At 60.8% G+C, this 17,012-nt stretch overlaps 1 protein-coding gene across 2 annotated transcripts; it reads right to left on the bottom strand.

Annotated features, from left to right (window-relative positions):
* Nucleotides 1–7,120: 7,120 nt before the first annotated feature.
* On the bottom strand, nt 7,121–16,748 carry FDXR (ferredoxin reductase; the record flags this gene model as incomplete). 2 transcript variants are annotated; one of them, XM_082326478.1, is made up of 12 exons in its annotated part: nt 7,121–7,253; nt 7,971–8,144; nt 8,621–8,792; nt 9,118–9,317; nt 9,973–10,057; nt 10,280–10,387; nt 11,713–11,814; nt 12,335–12,448; nt 13,014–13,136; nt 14,316–14,411; nt 15,535–15,632; nt 16,697–16,748. In XM_082326478.1, the coding sequence occupies 12 exons, from the start codon at nt 16,746–16,748 to the stop codon at nt 7,123–7,125; spliced, it is 1,455 nt and encodes a 484-aa protein (XP_082182604.1). In that variant the 3' UTR covers nt 7,121–7,122. The 2 variants fall into 2 exon arrangements, with proteins under 2 accessions (XP_082182604.1, XP_082182603.1); XM_082326477.1 differs by lacking the exon at nt 16,697–16,748 and having other exon boundaries at nt 15,535–15,744.
* Between the last annotated feature and the right edge of the window lie 264 nt (nt 16,749–17,012).

Below are 17,012 nucleotides of genomic sequence, written 5' to 3'. Positions count from 1 at the left end.
CTCTTCCCTGTGGCTGCTGGGGCCTGGAAAGGTCATTTCCAGACGAGATTTCAGCCTGCCTAAAAACCTGCTGCCTGCGGTGAACCAGGAGCTGCTTGATGCAGGACCTCCCCGCACCGTTCCCTGGCCGCTGCCCCGGGCTGTGGATGCCCTTGGGGCACCTCAGGGTTGCAAGAGATGCCAAAAACAGAGGAAAGAGAAAATGCATTTTCCTCCTGGGCTTCATTTTAGCCGCTGTAAAAGCAGCACCCGCTTTCTCTGCAGGAGAGCTCGGCCAAATCTCCGAGGCTGCTGAGGTGCGGGGGCTTGGGGCGACGGGGGCCCGGGACCTCACAGCCCTCTCGGCTACCTGCTGGCTGCATCCTACGCCCGCAGCCTCAGGCAGCCCTGGCTGCCCACCACTGCCTGATTCTGGCAGCACTTTCTCTCTCTTGCCCAAGGAAAGGAGCTTTAAGGGTTAGCAACAGGTCCTCTGCCTCAAATCCTATTCCCAGGACAACAAAAGGGTGGCTTTGGGGTTTAACATCGAAAGCGGCAGCATTTAACCCCTTCTGCTGCCTTCATGGTTGCAGTGCGATGGGACCGGCTTCCCAGGGACCTGGTCCCTTGGGGCTGGCACAGAACCTCTGAGCCGCTCCCGTGCCCTTGGTGCCCCTCGGGCAGCTCAGGGGCCTCATTTAACCCCCCCGGGACCGGCTGCTCCCCAGGCTGGATCCCTCGGAGGGTCTCAGCTCGCACCCATCTCAGCCCTGATGATGCTTCACAGGGAAAATGTTTCCCAGCAGAGCTGCCAGCACACAGGCGGGACGAGGGGGGCAACACCCGGCTCCCCCATCTCGCCCGTGACCCTCCAGCATCTCCATCCCACGGGACATTTACCCCCCCGTCACAGCCCAAACCCCACACGTGGGACAGACGGACAGACCCAGGTCTGGCGCACAGCTGGGCACAGCTGGAGAGTGCCTGCAGTGGGGACAAGCAGCGGAGGGTGAGGACTGGTGGTGACGCATGCTGGGCCCCCCCAGCCACGGCTCCTCGCCCTCAGGAGTCAAACCCAGCTAAAGGAAGAGCCAAACCACCCCCTTGAGCTCAGAGCAGCTGAAGCCCTCCAGGTTCCCAGTTTTCCTGGCAAAGTCCTTCAGTGTCTTAAAAAAATAAAACAAAACACAATGTTTTTCTGGGGGAAAATGCAGCGATTTCCCCGAATGCAGCCTGCTGCTGGGTCTGGGCCACCACGCCACGATGCAGCTTATGGGGGCCGGTCTGCAACCATCAAAATGCCTTATTTGTGCATTTAACTAACAAAAGTCCTTTTTACATTGAAAAAAAGTGCCCTGACATCTACAAAGGTCCAGGCTGAAACAGAAGCACCAAGGGCACCCCGAGATGAAGCCCACAACCCTGGGAGGTGCAGTGGGATTTTCCTCCTGGTTGGAGGCCTCTGGGTTCCCTAGCCCCTCGGTGCCACCCTCTCTGGGGATGCTGCGCCCTCTTTGCCCGGCTTTCTGGGCTGGGAGGGGATAACACAGGCTCGAAGCTGCCTTCCTCCCTCCTTCATCCTCCTCCTTCACACTGCTGGGCTGTTACGCTGGCACAGGACCCTCGGCGTACCAGCGGGTCCCTCACCCACAGCGCGTCCCAGCGAGAGGGAGCTCAGCTGGTTTCTCCATCGCGTTACCTTTCCCCGGCGTCTGTTCTCGCAGGAGGCTCTGAAAGCAGGCTGAGCGCCGCAAGGCGCCGCGCTCCGACAGCTCCCGGTGCACAGCCACCTCCTGCAGGGAAGAGCCCGCTGGTGGCCGGGCTGGGGGAGCGAGGGGGATGCGGGAGGACCATGGTGGGAGGCTGACGTTAGCCCAGCTCTGCACTCACCCATCCTGGCCAACACCGGTGTCGGAGGAGTCCCTTGGGCTCCCCGCAGCCTCCTTGCATCCCATCGCAACCCCGCCGGCATCTCGCAGCTGAAGCTGGGGTAAAGCCCCGCACAGCACATCCTACCCCAGCCCGCTCCGTTCTTGTCCCCCCAGCCCTGCAGGGTCAATGGGAGCCCATTGACTCCCAGCATAAACCCGCACCCAAGCCCCTACCCGCAGCACCCGCGCCCCAGGCGCACCCACAGCCCAGGCAGCCTCGCACAGCTCGAGCCAGCGCCTTTATCTCCAGTTCTGCAGGGCAAGCGCCTGCCCTCAGCCTCCTCTTTCTAGGAGAAACTCAGCCAAAGGTTTTTAACGGGAGTGCATCCTAGACCGTGACTTTGGGAAGGAGGGGACCTGGGGCTGTGCGCTGCCAGGGCAAAGCCAGAGCTGGCCCCAGAAGGGCAGGGTGGCAGCTGGGTGACCCAGCCCTCTCGGGCTGTCCCCACGGGGGGCTGCAGCCCACAAATGGCAGCCAACGTTGGACAGGGTGAGCACAGCATCGTGCCCACGGGTCCCTCTGCCAGAGCTTAGCCTTGCAGGTGACAGCTGTGACAGGCCAGAGCTTTAGCCCCAGCCCTGCGCCCACCCCAGCCCCGCGCCCACCCTAGCCCTGCCTGTTGGCTGCCAACCCCCCTTCCCCAGAAGTCTGGCCAAAAATTAAGGTGGCCTGAGCCCAGCAGCTCCTCCACCTGGGCACCCACCTCGCCCTGTCCCTCTGGGTCTCATTTAAGAAGGAAACAGGGGTGAAGATCCCCTTTCTCCCGTGCTGCCTTCCCGCGGAGGCTCCCGGGACCACCCCCAGGCACCATCCCCACCTCCCCTGTCTTCTCCATCCCATAAAGGCAGTCAGCGCTTTGGTGCCTAAATAACCACACAGAGCCGGCCGGTATCGCGGATCCCAGCAGCCACAAAAGCAATCGAGGCAGAAAGCAGAGCAAGGAGAAGGGTGGGAGAGAGGCCACGGGGATGGGTGCTGTGCATGGCGCAGGCAGGGTACGGATCCGGCACAGCTCCACTCCGCTGCCACCCTGTCCTACCCTTACGGCAATCAAGGGAGCTAAAATAAATAGGGATGGTTTCATCCCTGCAGGGATAATTCCTCCTCCCCGGGTGGCGGGTGCTTGCAGGGCTGCCCCGGAGGCTGGGGATGAGGCAGCCAGAGCCAGGGGGTTGGAAATGGAAATTTCCCAGGAAGGGAGGAAATCGCTTCTTTCTGGGGCGTAACCAGCCCTCGCCCTCCAACAACTTTATTTGCCGCTGTCGTGTCCCTAAATAGCTCCTCGAAGCAGCTGCTGGGAGTTTACATCTCCTTCACCTCTGCTCCCCTCCAGCCTCGGGAAAGGGGCTCACGCAGCCCCGATTTCCAGAGGAACTCACCCAGGGTGGGGGAAACCTCCTGCAGCCACTGCAGGGACCCGGCGGCACGGCTGCCTGCCCCAGCACAGCCCCGCGGCTACGGGCAAGATGCTGGGGAGCGCAGAGCCCCGGGACGCGTGGGGCTGTAAGGTCAGGAGTGGAAACCACCCAACCTCTGGTGGGTCTGGAGCCAAGGATGAGCTTGGGGTCCTTTTGGAGACGGGGCGATGTTGTGCCAGGAGGGAAGCGGTTCCCTGGGCGCGAGGGGGCTGGCAACCCACTCCCATGACCCCTGAAGTTGGTACCCCAACCCCAACCTGTTCGCCATCTGTGCCCAGGGCTGGGGCTGGCTCGGCACGAGAAGATGTGCCCGGGAGAGCAAGCGGCGAGGGGAGGGCAGACGCAGGGGCCGATGCTTGTGCTCAGCCAAAGCGCTGAAGTCAGCACTCCCCGGAGCCATCTGTTCCCGGCCAAGCCCCGGCGCAGACGGACTCGCCGGGCTCCCGGCAGCGGATGCCGCAATTCGGTGATTCACACGGCGAGGGGCCGGGGATGGCGTAAAGCCGGACACTGCCTCTGCGGCCACGCAAACTCCGGGGATGGGGCTGGGAAATTATATACTAGCCACGCTGCCGAAAAGCTTTTTCAACCATTTTTCTGGTTGTGTGAGCTGGCTTTTAAATGGCAGCACAGCTCCTCACGGCTGGGCCAGAGACCTGACTCAAGCTGGTTTTTCCCTTATTCCAGAGCACAGGTAACCTCCCGCTCCACGGGCTCTAAATGCTCACTTGAAAAGGCCAAGTTCAGCAAGCAGCCTATTAGCTAAGCCAGCGAGAGCCTCTGCACTTGTCTCCCAGGTGTTACTGCAAAATGCAGCATCGATAGGAGCTTCTGGGGCCTCTTGGACCTGTTTCTTCCCTGGATTACTTCCAGCTGCCCAGCAGCCAACGCAAGGCAGGAGCCCCCGACAGAGCAGAGCTAGCCTGCACAGCTCTGCAGACCGGGGAAACTGAGGCACGGCAGCGCAAAGCAGCAGCAGGCGGCTGCAAAGACCAAACCGGACAGCATTTACTCTGTGCAATCACCCCACACCGTGACGGGCTCCCTCTGCTCCGTACCCAGCCTTTGGGAGCGGCACGTAGGACGTCACGGGAAGCGCGGCGTGAGGAGCTGCGGGAAGGGAGCCGCGCAGCCTTGCCCGGCCGGTCTCGAGGCCATCCCTCACCAGATGCTGATCTCCACCGGCTTTGTTCAGTCTCATTAAAGCTAAGCTGAGCCATAACTCATCGGAGCAGGGAAGTCCACATGAAGAGCTGGCAGCGCCGACTTCAGCCTTTCAGGCCTCCTTCCAACAGCGGCCGGGTGTCACTCACAGCATCGCCTTCCCGGCTCCTTACCTGCTGCCGAAAACGGCTTTGGAGCTGCTCCTCCGGCTGCTCGGGAGAGTGGAGGGCGAGGGGGTGGCTGCCCTCGAACCACCGTGGTGGGGACGTACCTGGAGCAAACACCCACAAGGTTAATGGTGCCCAAAAGCAGCACCCAAAGGTGAAGAGGAGCCTGCGAGGGCTCCCCAGCCCGCTCGTGGCCCAGGCAGGCAGCTGGGGCGTTGCGGGCAGCCGGGTCACCCCCCTGCCAGCCCCGGGGGTGCTGGGTCACCCCTCCAGCCCCTCGCTGCTCCCCGTTATCGGCCTCCCAGTGCCACCTAATGACAGAGCGACCAGGGATAGGGACCTTCACGGGGAAGCTGGATGGATCCCGGTCCCCAGAGAGAAGGCTGGAGAGCGATGGAGAGGCAGCAGGAGAGCCAGCCTGGGGACACAGGCAGCAGAGGACAAGGGAGCTGGAGGTAAATAATTGTAATGATCCTTCCTCTGCCCATGAGGCTCAGTCCTCCATCCCTGCCCTTCGCTGACCTTGATCATCCCATGGTTTTCCCGCAGCCCGGCATTAACCCCAGGGCCTTGGTCAAGTTTTGGGCTCAGCAAAGAAAGACGCTCCCCTTAATCTGTTGTAACAGCCCAAAAACCACCCCGAAGCATCACCAGTTTAGGAACAGCCCTTTGCCACGCTCAGTGCAAGCACGGCGGCCCGTAGCATGGCTACAAAAGCACCCTGACATCAACATTCAAAGCGATGTGGAAGAAAAGCCCAGGGAAGAGCCGGCCCATCGCTTCCCAATACCTGCGGATTTGCTGCAGCCACAGCCACCCCTTCACCATCACGTTTCTGGCTGGGCCATCTACCGAAACGGCTGCTCCCCGCCCCAAGCGCAACCCCCTCGCCTCCGCGCCCCCCTTTCCAAAGCGCTTATTCGCCTCCGAACCCAGAGCTGATGTAATCTCCCGCTCAAGAGTTCAGCATTAGGACTGCATCAGCCGCGAGACTTAACGAGAGCCACATCACACAAGCAGCTGTTCGACAAAAGCTTTATTGCTCGTTTGCGTACGAGTTCCCAGTATCACATTTCCTGAGTTTCTTAATGAGCTTGCAAATGAGATTTAAATAGAAAAGGAAGGGGGGAAAAAAAGGGAAAAAAAAAAAAAAAAAAAAAAGAGAGAGAAGCCACAGATCTTCCTTCCCTAAGGTCAGATCAGCGATGAGGTGGGAGTACAGTGGCCGGTGGGCAAGCCCTCCGCCACGGGAGATGGAGGCTGAGCGTGGACCTGAGACAAACCCCCGCCGGCTGCCCTGGCTCCATTTACCCTCTGCCTCCGTCACGGAGTCTAATTTGTTTCTAACGCACAGCCACCAGCCACTGCCGTTGTTGCCATTTGCCCAGGTCGGAGAGGAGCGGCTGCAATCCTGCAGCGCTCCGCGGGGAGCGCAGGGCCAGGGACGGCGGGGCGGGAGGGCGGCCGGGGGAAGGGGCCGCGCTCACGGGCCCCCGCGCCGCGGATAAAGAGGAGATTACGGCCCACGGCTTGTAATCTGGCTTAAAACCTGACACCGTCACCGTAGTCAATTTGGGCTGAGAGAAGCATTTAATAAGCTTCAAAACATCAAAACACACAGACCAAAAAAAAAACCAAACCCCACCAGTGAATGCAGCGAAAGGGCTCCAGGCATTGCTTGCACCAGTCAGCGCTGGCAGGTACCAAGGAACGCAGGATCCCGCACGATCCGCAACAAGGCAATTACACGCTTGTTATCCCAATCCACCCCACGAGCCACGACCCAGGCTCTGCCGGGGCTTAACTGCGGGAGGCAGAAAGCAAATTAATGCCCTTCTCTGTTTGTTTAGAGCTCACAACAAGCAGGGAGCCAACGGTCCCTCCCGGCGCGAGGGGGGCTGCCTTGCCTTGGGACGTGTCGCAGGAGACGCGGCGCTCGGCTGCCTGCTCCGAGATTAAGGCAGTCACAGACAAAGAAGCCAGACTCAAGCGGCAGGTCCAATTTGGCTTTCCTGGAAGGGTTTATTTAAAAAACAATTATTATTAAAAGAAGCCTGCTCAGGCACGAATGACACGTCAACGAAGCCATTTGGCTCGAGGCTTGAAGGGGAGGCAGCAAGACACGAGGAAGTTTCTCTGTGCGACTTGCCGCGGGGAAGGAGCCGGGCCAGGACTGCTGCCAGGCGCACATCTCCCCTCGCCAGTTTGTTAATGCTCGAAGGACCCGAACGACAAGAATCGCAGAGATGCAGGGCCAGCCAGCAGCCTCGGCTGTTTTGAAACACTCATTTTAGGAACCCAGAGTTCCTCGTTACCAGAAAGGCTCAAGTGTCGCACACCTCCCCGGAGCAGCCGCTAGCCCAGGGCACAAGCCCTGCGCTCCTGGGCTCTGCCCGTAACCTGCTGGCGTTGCCCCAGGACAGTACCAGTTGGACCAGTGCCGCATTCCCACTGCTGCTGCTTTAGTGACCGATCAACCGCAGCATCTCCTGAGGATCCACTATCTTCTCCCGGGGTTTGCCAGCAGCTTTGCCTCTTGCCACTTCAGCAGCATCTATCTTCTCCCAGTCCGAGAAGGAAACCGGACGGACCCCTGGGGTGACGGCCAGAGACAGGAGGGAGAGGTTAACCAAGTAAAAACGAGTTTGGCCTCACCTCCCCGTTAGCAGGGACCTGATGTGCCAGCAAACCCTGCCCTTTTCCGAGACGGCGTCAGACTTCAGCCTCACAAAGGAATAATAATTTCCAACACCGCGAGGAGAGGGATGGCAGGTTCCAGTCAACTCGGATCAGTCAGACCTTTGCAAGCCGTAACAACGGCAAGCACGGCACCACCTTAGGGGACAAAACACTTCCAGTGCACTGTTAAACCTCAGACAGTTAAAAGCCAAAACACACACACTTTAATTGAATGCCTTTACAGGCAGCAACAGCAAATGACTCTCTTGGGCATTTTAATCTTTCCCCCAACTTGCCTGGAAGGATCGCTAGGAAAACCACTCAAGAGCAATAGCTCGCTGCCTAGGCAGCTGACAGCGACATTTTACCCAAGGTCCGTGCTGCTTTTCATGGCCCTTCCCAGAAAGTGGTCATTAACCTTAGCAATGACACCGACTTTGAGGGAATTCAAGTCCCGCTCTCCCTGGGCTCTGGAGCAACGAAACAGCAGCACAACGCGTCTCCTCGGTTCGCACTCCACTCCCAAAAGCGGCTCGCAGGACTCGCTGCCCCAGGATACCCCGATGCAGGGGTCTGGCTGCAGCGTACCTTCACGGTCACTGCTACAGCAGCTCACACCCCCAGCACTGACCTCGGCTGCGCAGGATGCTCTCCACGGCCCCAAAGCCTTCTCTGGAGGCGGACGCGTCCAGCACGCCCACCTGGAGATCCTCCAGCACCGACTGGGCAGTGTCAAAGCTGTCGTTCATGGTGGTGATGATCACGCCCGTGGGTCCTCTCTTCACCCACCCGCTGCAGTACAGACCTGCGTGGGCACACAGAGCAGCCAGGCTCAGTCCAGCGCGTGGCCGTGGACCCTCCTGGCTGCAAGTCCTGGCCCTGGGTGTCACATCAAGCTGCAGGCAGTGGAAGAATCCACCCCTATGGTGGGGACAGAATGTGGCCCTTCAACGGTGCCGTCACAGCAATTTCTGTGCCTGCAGACCGGCATGGAGCAGCCGTGTGGGCTGTATTGCTTCAGTAACAGGCTCCAAGGCCCAGTAAAACAACCATAACCTTCAGCGCTGTTTGCTGCAAAACCAGACACCCCTGCCACGAGCTGGGGACGGGCCAGGTCTCAACGCCTGACAGAGGCAGCTCGTTTCCTCAGTTTCCACTCTCCAACCAAGGTTTGCAACCGCCTTGTATCAGAGCCCTTGGTGAAGGGAGCTTCCCACCCCAAAGCCCCCAAGCCACCAGCTGCGCTCAACGTGTCCCCGGCATCGCCCTGCGGATACAGACCTGGGACACCCTCCACTCTGCCCGAGCTGTTGGGGATAACGCCGCGCTGGCTGTCGAAGGGTACTGCTGGGTCCAGGGGCAGGCTCCGGTAGCCAATGCTGCTGAGCACCAGCCCACACTCCAGCTCCTCCACATCTCCAGTGGGGACGGCTTTGGCGGAGTCACCCGAGCCCTGTGAGAGGGAGGAAGAGGCTGCTGACCACCAGACAGCCACCAGACGCAGAGCAGCAGCCTCCTGCAGTCCCCTTTGGCACCCTTGATCCCTGCGTATTTGCTAAAGGCCTTTCTGCTGCAGCAGCAGCGTGGGAAGAGCTCCCTTTAGACAGGGAAAGGCTCTTGTCGCTGATACCAGCTTCCCCGAGAGCCTGCCAGCGGCCACTCCAACCAGCCAGGGAACACAAAGCTGTCTTTGGAGAGATTCCCAAGGGCTGCAGGGATGCAGCAGTGTCCTGCTCCAGCCCTGCTAGGGCCGTACCAGCCCCGACACGAGCTCGTACCTCCAGGCGGGTCAGGGCCATGCGGACGCCCCTCGCCCGCCTCCCGTCAGCGGTGGCCAGCACCTCCTGGGGGCTGCGCTGGAACTTCAGGCCCCATTCCCGGGGGGCTGCTGCCTGCACCTCTGTCGTCTTCTCCCCAGGCTTCTCTAGGGCTGTTTTGATCATCAGCTCCGTCAGTCGCTTCCTCGGCCTGGGAGCATCTAGGAAGAGAGAGAGCGCTTCAGGACAGGAACCTCAGCAAAAGCCCCTCGGGACATGGCACGGAGCCGAGGTCACGTCGAGGCAGTTTCAGTGGTGTGTGAGTGTCCGTTCGGAGTTTGTCATGCTGATGGGAGTCCGGTGCCTTTGAGATGACAAACTACAAATCAAAGTGACCAGGAGAGCTCCTGAGGCTTGAGGCCAGTGGGACACACAAATCAAAGCCTGCAATTTTGCTGTCTTGCTGGTGCTCAAAGGCAGCAGCCTGTGGAGAAAAGCAAGTCTCTGGACACCCTTGAACTCGGTGTTTTCTTTTTAGCTCTGCAGAAAGCTCTTAAATCAACAGCCTTGGGATCTCTCCTGCCAGGTTCCCCCAGCCCTCCCGAACCTCCTGCCCTCATCACTCACAGAGTAAGCATGGCTCCCAAGCAGCAAAGTGGTTGCACAAACAGAGAAATAGGCTGTTCCCTTGTCTTGGCGGCCTCCCAGCACTCTGAGGAGAAGCCACACCACGGTCACCTGGCTTTTACATGCTGTGCATTAAACACAAGGCAAAGAGGTTCTCTGATGCACATTCTGAGCATCTCCAGATCACTCCTGGACGCTCACCTGCCAAGGGGAGTCCCTGTCCGGAGGAGCATGGCACATTTCCCTCACCTTTAATAACATTTTCAAGGCCTGCAAAGTCAGCAGGGTTCAGGACAGGTCTGGCACCGGGCAGGTTTATCATCTCCCGCAGCTCCTGCAAATTGCAGGTGGGAAGACGTTACCTCCAGCACAGAGAGGTCATCCAACAGCCCCATGCCCTCTTCCCCCAGCAGTCCAGGCTAGGAGCCAGCAAATGGGTGCAGGAAGGACTCCTAGGTTCCCCACCCATCCCTAGACCACCTCTCCCCACCAGGGACGGGCAGCCTGGGGCTCAACACTGGGAAACACGGCTGCCCCCCAGCACCCCCAGCCTTACCTTGATAGTAAAAGCAACTTGGAGAGGTCCCCTCCTCCCAACCAGCCAGACGCGCTTCACCTTGCTGCAGGCGAGCGCTGCCAGGGAGCCGTCAGTGATGTCTGTCTTCTGCAAGAGAGAGAGAGGAGGGTGGGACGAGGGCAGATCTGGAGGGAGCTGGGGGGAAGGCACAGCTTCTGAAGGTGAAAAAGCAGCAGAAAAGCAGGCTGTGCATACAGAGAGCCTGGGCAAGGATGGAAAACAAGTCATCTCCCTTTGCACAGGGCTATTTGCACAGCTGGTCCCTCATCACTGGATGTGCTTTCCGAGGCCGTAACGCGCTAGGGCTAAGGAGCCAGCACCCCGGGAGATTGCCTCGGGGGATCCACCCAGGCAGGTTAACCTTGGGGTGAATGGAGCAAAGCCTTCCAGTGATCTCGATTTTGGGGTGCCTGCAGATGCTGTTGGGTGACTTCCCAGCTCGGGATATACAGGCATTTGGGTGAAACCCACTACAAACCACAGCTCAAATCACCGCCTGCCCGCCCCAGGCAGCTCCAAGGACAAACACAAGCATCACCAGAGCTCAACCGATGGTCAGCATCTTGCAGCAACCCCATGCTCTGCTTCAATCACACGCACGTATCTAGATCACAAGATCATCTTTTCCAGAGAAGATACAACAGCAGGGACACCAGGTAACCAGGACAAACCATTCCAGACCAATATTCTTAACACGGAACTGCCTGTACGCTCTGGCACTCATTTCCAGTGCCGTGTCCTTCGCAGCACTACTCCCACAGCTGGGTTTAGCCACTGATTGGCAGTGCCTCCCAATTTTTTTTTTTTTTGTTATTTAATTTAGATATTAATACAGGAAGTTGTTGCACAGCTGTAACGAACCTCGTGGCATTTCTCCAGGAGGGAGAGCCTTTGCTGCCAACATCTGGGGCAGCAGCTGTACAGAGCAGCTGGTGCACACCAGCTCCCAGCTGTCTATAGGGGAGCGCGGCAGCGGGAGAGGAGGTCCACCAGCTTGGACCAGCCACCAGTATGCCCAGTGCTACCAGCAGCAACCAGGCTGCTACCCTCAGCTACAGCAGAAACAAACAAATTGCAACAGGAGAAGCTTCTAGCTTGGTAGTGGAAGAGGCCGAGCAGCTCCTCCTTTGCTTCTCATAGGAAGGGAAGGGATAAAGCTCAATTGCCAACCTTTTAGGTACGGGCAGAGCAACCCTGAGCGCTCTGCAGCGTTACCCAAGGCACGGCTTCAGCCTTGGATCACACCCTACAGACTGTGAACCCATGGGGGCAAGAGGCTTCCTTGGTGAAAGTGCCCAAAGACAGCAGAGCCGGAGGTTTTGCTGAGATGGGTGGGAACCAGCACCCACCCAGCAAGGAGAAAATTTGGGCCCCAGGCTGCCTTCACAGTGCGGGGCATCCCCGTGACTCACCCTGAGGAGAGGCAGCGGGGACAGGAGGATCCGGGCAACATCCAGCGCCACGTTGCCGTGACCCAGGATCAGCGCCGTCTCACAGCCCAGGTTGGGCTTCAGCTGTGGGGAGAGAAAGACCCAGCCATGAGTGAATCCAGCCGGCCTCCATGACGTGCACCCCTCAGACCTGCTCCCACCACCCAAATTCCCTTCCACCCCTCTTTTCCCCAAAAAGAGGTGATGCAGACAGGGAAACTCCATGCCAGCCTCCTCCCCAAGCAGACGCAGCAACAGAGCTGCTCCGGGCACCCCAGCCGATCCCTCTTGCCCTCTTCCTGTGATGGCATCTCTGGGAGCAGGAGCAATTTTGGCCAAAAAACCTCCTCAGGCCAAAGCAGAGCATCACCCCCCCCAGGTTCCCATCTGGCCCGGCCAAAACGTGCTGCCAACCTACAGAGCCAGCTAATCCGCTCTCACTGATGTGCAAATTGTTCACATTTCTACCATCTAAGAAGGATTTAACATGGTGCCTGCTAATCTTTTCCAATTGCGGGCCTTTCAGGACTTAATCTGGAGCTGAATGCCTGTGTTCGGATGCAGGACGGGGAGGAAGGGCAGGGAAACACACGGCTGTACTCACATCCCGGTTCTCGGGCAGCCCGTTGTACCAGCCCACAAACGCTCGGGCCGAATAAACGCCGGAGAGGTTCTCCCCTGGGATCCCCAGGACCCGGTTATCTTCAGCACCGTAACTCTGAGGAGGGAGCAGACACAGTCAGAGATGTCACCGTGTGCAGGGTTTGATACCGAAACACAAATCTCTCCCCTTCCAGCTGCTGCCAGGGACCCTGCACGGCTGCCAACCCTTCCCAAGGGCCGGAATACTCAACGGAGGGACTAAACACAGCCTGAGCACAGGGGCTTCATCCCCCTGGCCTCCAGAGCCGAACTTGACCTCCTTGGGCCAAGGCAGAGCACAACAAGCTGAGGACGGAACAGGAGGGACAAATCTATGTCAGGCTGAAACAGGTATTGGCCAGCACAGGGAAGAGGTTCCTCAAGCGCTGCCCCTTGCAGCGGGGTTTCAGACACGTGCGTTTGATGCCACGCTCTAGCACGTGCTCCCTGCAAGGCTTCAGACAAGTCTCGTAGCATTTGAGATGTCCCGAGGCTGGGGAGAGTTTACCATGGCAATAAGGCAGCAAGAAACACCTCACCCGAACCCTCTTCCCGAGATCCCAGTGGGGAATAACCCTGCAGACCTTCCCTGCCACTTCTGGGGAGCCAAGGCAGCCCTGGCTCTGAGGCGCGGTACCCACCAGCACCACGGCGTGGTAAGCCTGCTGCAGCTCTGCCACCGTGACGTCCCTCCCCACGGTGACGTTTCCGTAGTAGGCGCAGCGCTCCGAGCGTGCCGTCTGCGTGAAGGCATTGATCACGTTCTGCCGAGATCAAACAAGCACCGGGGAGTTATGTCCAAGGCACAGCCGAGGCCAAGGTCTGCTGCTGACAGAAGTTCCCCGTTCCCGTCCCCCTCAGCCTTGAGATGCTTCTCCCCCTCTCCGAGTCAGTTATTCTGAGACTCTTATCTAACAACAGCCGCAGATAGCTCACAGGGAGATAAGCACAGCTGTGACTTGGCACTCTTTCCACCGCCCTTTGGGGAAAGGAAAATCCATCTTTTCCACCTGCCTGGGGAGGACAGGACCCTTTCAGGCCCCTCTGAGTAAAGCCCCTTGTAGGAGAAAACTCCTTCCCAAAGGTGAGGCTTGCAAGGGAGTCCCACCAAACCACCCCTTCCATCCCCTGCCAGCCCCCCTCTGCCAGCCTCTCATCTCAACCCGTCCTGACACCCACTTCATCAAGAGAGGACGCAGGGCAGGATGGTGCCCAAAGCCTTTTCTTCTGAGCGAACAGGGCTACACAGCAAAACAACCACTTCTCCCCCTGCAGCTCCAGCCGGACTCAGCCTGGTAACAGGACGGATACCACCGTACTGCGGAAGCTGCCCCAAACCCACATCCGTTATGTCCACTCCTCATCTCTCAGCTCAAACGGATCCAGGCATTTTGGTCTAATGATCTCCAGGGATTAGAGGAAACCATCACAACATATTGCTGTGCCTGGATCTCCTGTGTCCTACTGCTCCAGCCACCTCCACCCCAGCTCAGACGCAGCAGGTAACCCTGGGTACAACTCACGCCCACTGCAAAGGAAAATGGTTGACTTCAAAGAGCTCCTTGGTTTAACTTCTCCTTGCCCAGGTGTGCACCTACAGCCCAACCCCATCGCCCGTAACAGCAGATCGGTGTCTTCCCAGGCACCCAGAACAGGTACAGACAGAGCAGAGGCAAACACCAACCGCAGCAAGCAGGCAAGACCCTGCCGGCGTAAAATTTCCTTCCAGCTGTCCAGAGCCCTAAAGCCAGACGTCCCATATCACCGGGCTGGGGCCCTGCTGGGCCTCAGCACAGACAAGGAGGAGATTTGGACCTCTCCAGTGTGGCAGCTCCACACCTCAGCAAGCCTTGAGGCACCACAAAGGACGGCGACTGCCTGGCCTGCACCCACCACCATCACCATGTTCAACCCCAAGGGGAAGGGGCCGAGCCAGCACTAACCTTCACTTCGGGGTGGTCTGGGGCCACCCCAAAACGGACGAGCCCGAAGGGAACAGGCAGCTTCTCATAGATGTCCACTCGGGCCCCGCCGTGGTGCTGCAGGGAAGGAAGTCACAGTTAAGGGACGAGGACAGAGAGGCCACGTGAGCCCAGCAGCTCAGGAGGGACGCGCACGGCTCACCGGCTGCTGGGGGAAACACAGGGCAGGAGGGAGGGTTGCACCAAGATCCCAAAGTCAGAAACGGCCTCTTCCAGGCTCTTCCGTGCACAGGACAAGGCTCAGATCGCAAGGTGTAGCAGAGAACGTGACCCGAACCATCGAGTACATCTCGGGGGGAGCTCCATCCTCCCACCCAGCCCACAGCCCCTCTTCCACACCAACCTGGTGCTATCCAGTACCCGGGGGGCTGACAAAAGGGCCCCCACGCTGGCTGGGAAGCACCCAGCGCAGCACCCTGGGTGCTGGTGGACCCGCCGAGCCGTCTGCCAGCCCCCGGCAGGGGTGCCCGTGCCCCGAGATCCCCCTGAGCTGAGTCACCTCAGGGTCGGAGCTTTAGACAGATGTTTTGCTGCAAGGCTTTTGTTATCTTGTATTTTGAGTCAGCTTCTTCCCAGAGATTAAGCAGCCCTGAAATTTGTCCCTGAGGCTTAGTAACAGATATTTTCCAACATGTACTGGAGACAACGCAGCGGGGTTTAATGACAGGGTTAAGCTGCTGCATCTCTGGTCGGTGCCAGCAGCCAAGTTCTGTGCTCGGGTCTCATTTCCCGACGGAGATGTGACTACCCAGAGCACTCACGTTTACAAACACCAGGCAAAGGATCCCCCGTGTGCCCAGTTCAACTGGGGGAGGAGGAAACGGGAGAGCATGTCCTCCCCGTTCCCTTTAACGCATGGTTAATATTGCTCCTGTTGGGTGACAACAGCTCCGAGCGAGGCAGGTCTCTGCTGCTTATTTGGTTCTAGAAAAATCCCTTGGGCTGAGGTCACAGCAGGGCAGGGACGGGGTCAGCGGTGCCCAGCCCAGGTGAAGGGGGGCAGGAGCACTCTGCGGGGTCCGGGCTGCCCCAAGCAGCCCCCCAACACCACCGACCTGGCTGGAGTGGGGCCAGGAGCCCACAAACGACCCCCAGCCCCCTCAGAGCCAGGCAGCACGGAGATGCCTCCCTGCGCGGGCAGGTCCCTGCCCTCACCCGCGCCCAAATCCCACCCCGGTACCTTGAGGATGTGCTGAGCCGTGTAGAAGCCGGCGGGCCCGCTGCCCACCACGCAGAGGCGAGGAGCCGGGCTGGCCGAGGACAGCCATCGTGTGAAACCTGGAGGCGTGAAGGACAGAGAGGGCGTGAGGGCGAGCGCCCAGGGCCGCCCGTTGCCCTTCCCTCTGGCCCAGCACCGACCCAGAGGGGCTCGTGCCCCCGCGCCGGCCATGGCGCCCAGCCAGGCGGTGGAGGGAGGCCGGGGTTTATGTACCCGGCCCGGCGGCGCGTCCCCCGCAGCGGTGTGAGGCAGAAACGCCTCGAGGTCACGGCCGGCGGCCTCCGCGCTCGGCCAAGCCCGCGGCCTTGGGGCTGTCAACCGCCCCGGAGACGGGCACCAGGAGGCCCCGTACCCGGGACAGCCCCAGCCCCACGCACCGGGGGGTCCCGGTCCCGGCCCAGAGCACAGCGCCCGGTGCCCCCCGCCGGCCCCGCGTCCCTCACTGCCCAGGGCTGGAGCACGGGCCGGCCGGGCACAGCGCCCGCAGCCGCCGGGGCCGCAGCCCCGGTTCTCCCGGGCCTGGTCCCCCCGCAGCCCTCTGGGCCCACAGCCCCGGTTCTCCCGGGCCCCAGCACCCCACACCCGCAGCTCCCCCCGCAGCCCCCGTTCCCCTGGGCCCGGTCGCCCCGCAGCCCTCTGGGCTCACAGCCCCAGTGCCCCTGCAGCTCCGGTTCTCCCGGTCGCGGTTCTCCCGGTCCAGGTCCCCCTGCAGCCCCGGTTCTCCCGGGCCCAGACACCCTGCAGCCCTCTGGGCCCACAGCCCCGGTTTCCCCGGGCCCGGTTCCCCCCGCGGGCCCGCAGCCCCAGTTCCCCCCGTAGCCCCGGTTCCCCCGGTCATGGTTCCCCCTGCAGCCCCGGTTCCCCCGCAGCCGCAGTTCCCCGGTGCCGGCTCCCCCCGCAGCCCCGGCTCCCCCCGCAGCCCCGGTTCGCCGGTGCCGGCTCCCCCCGCAGCCCCGGCTCCCCCCGCAGCCCCGGTTCCCCGGTGCCGGCTCCCCCCGCAGCCCCGCTTCCCCCGCAGCCGCAGTTCCCCGGTGCCGGCTCCCCCCGCAGCCCCGGTTCCCCCGCAGCCCCGGGCCCCCCCGGCGCCGGTCGCCCCGTGACGCCGCCAGGCCCCGCCCCTCACCGCCCGGGACGCCGCCGCCGCCGCCCCTCCAGCACGCGCCGCCCGGTCCCATCCCGGCCGCCGCCGCCCTTGCCGCCGCCGCCGCCCCGCCCCTCCTCCCCGCCGACCAATCGCGAGGCGGGAGAGCGCCACGCTTAGCATAACCCCGCCCCTACGGCGCCGCCTGGCCCCGCCCCCGCGCCGGCAGCCAATGGCCGCATGCCGTTGCCGCTACGGCTGTCCGGAAACGAGCGGTACCACAGAGAAGCATGGAAGGAGAGGCCGTTTCGCTGCCTCCCGCGCCGCCGCTCTCTATGGCGAGGCCTCCGCGGTACCC

The sequence above is a fragment of the Platalea leucorodia genome, assembly GCF_965183815.1.
Source record: "Platalea leucorodia genome assembly, chromosome: 14".
NCBI lineage: Eukaryota > Metazoa > Chordata > Aves > Pelecaniformes > Threskiornithidae > Platalea > Platalea leucorodia.
Note: the sequence above shows the minus strand (reverse complement) of the source record. Positions and strands in the feature narration are given on the sequence as shown.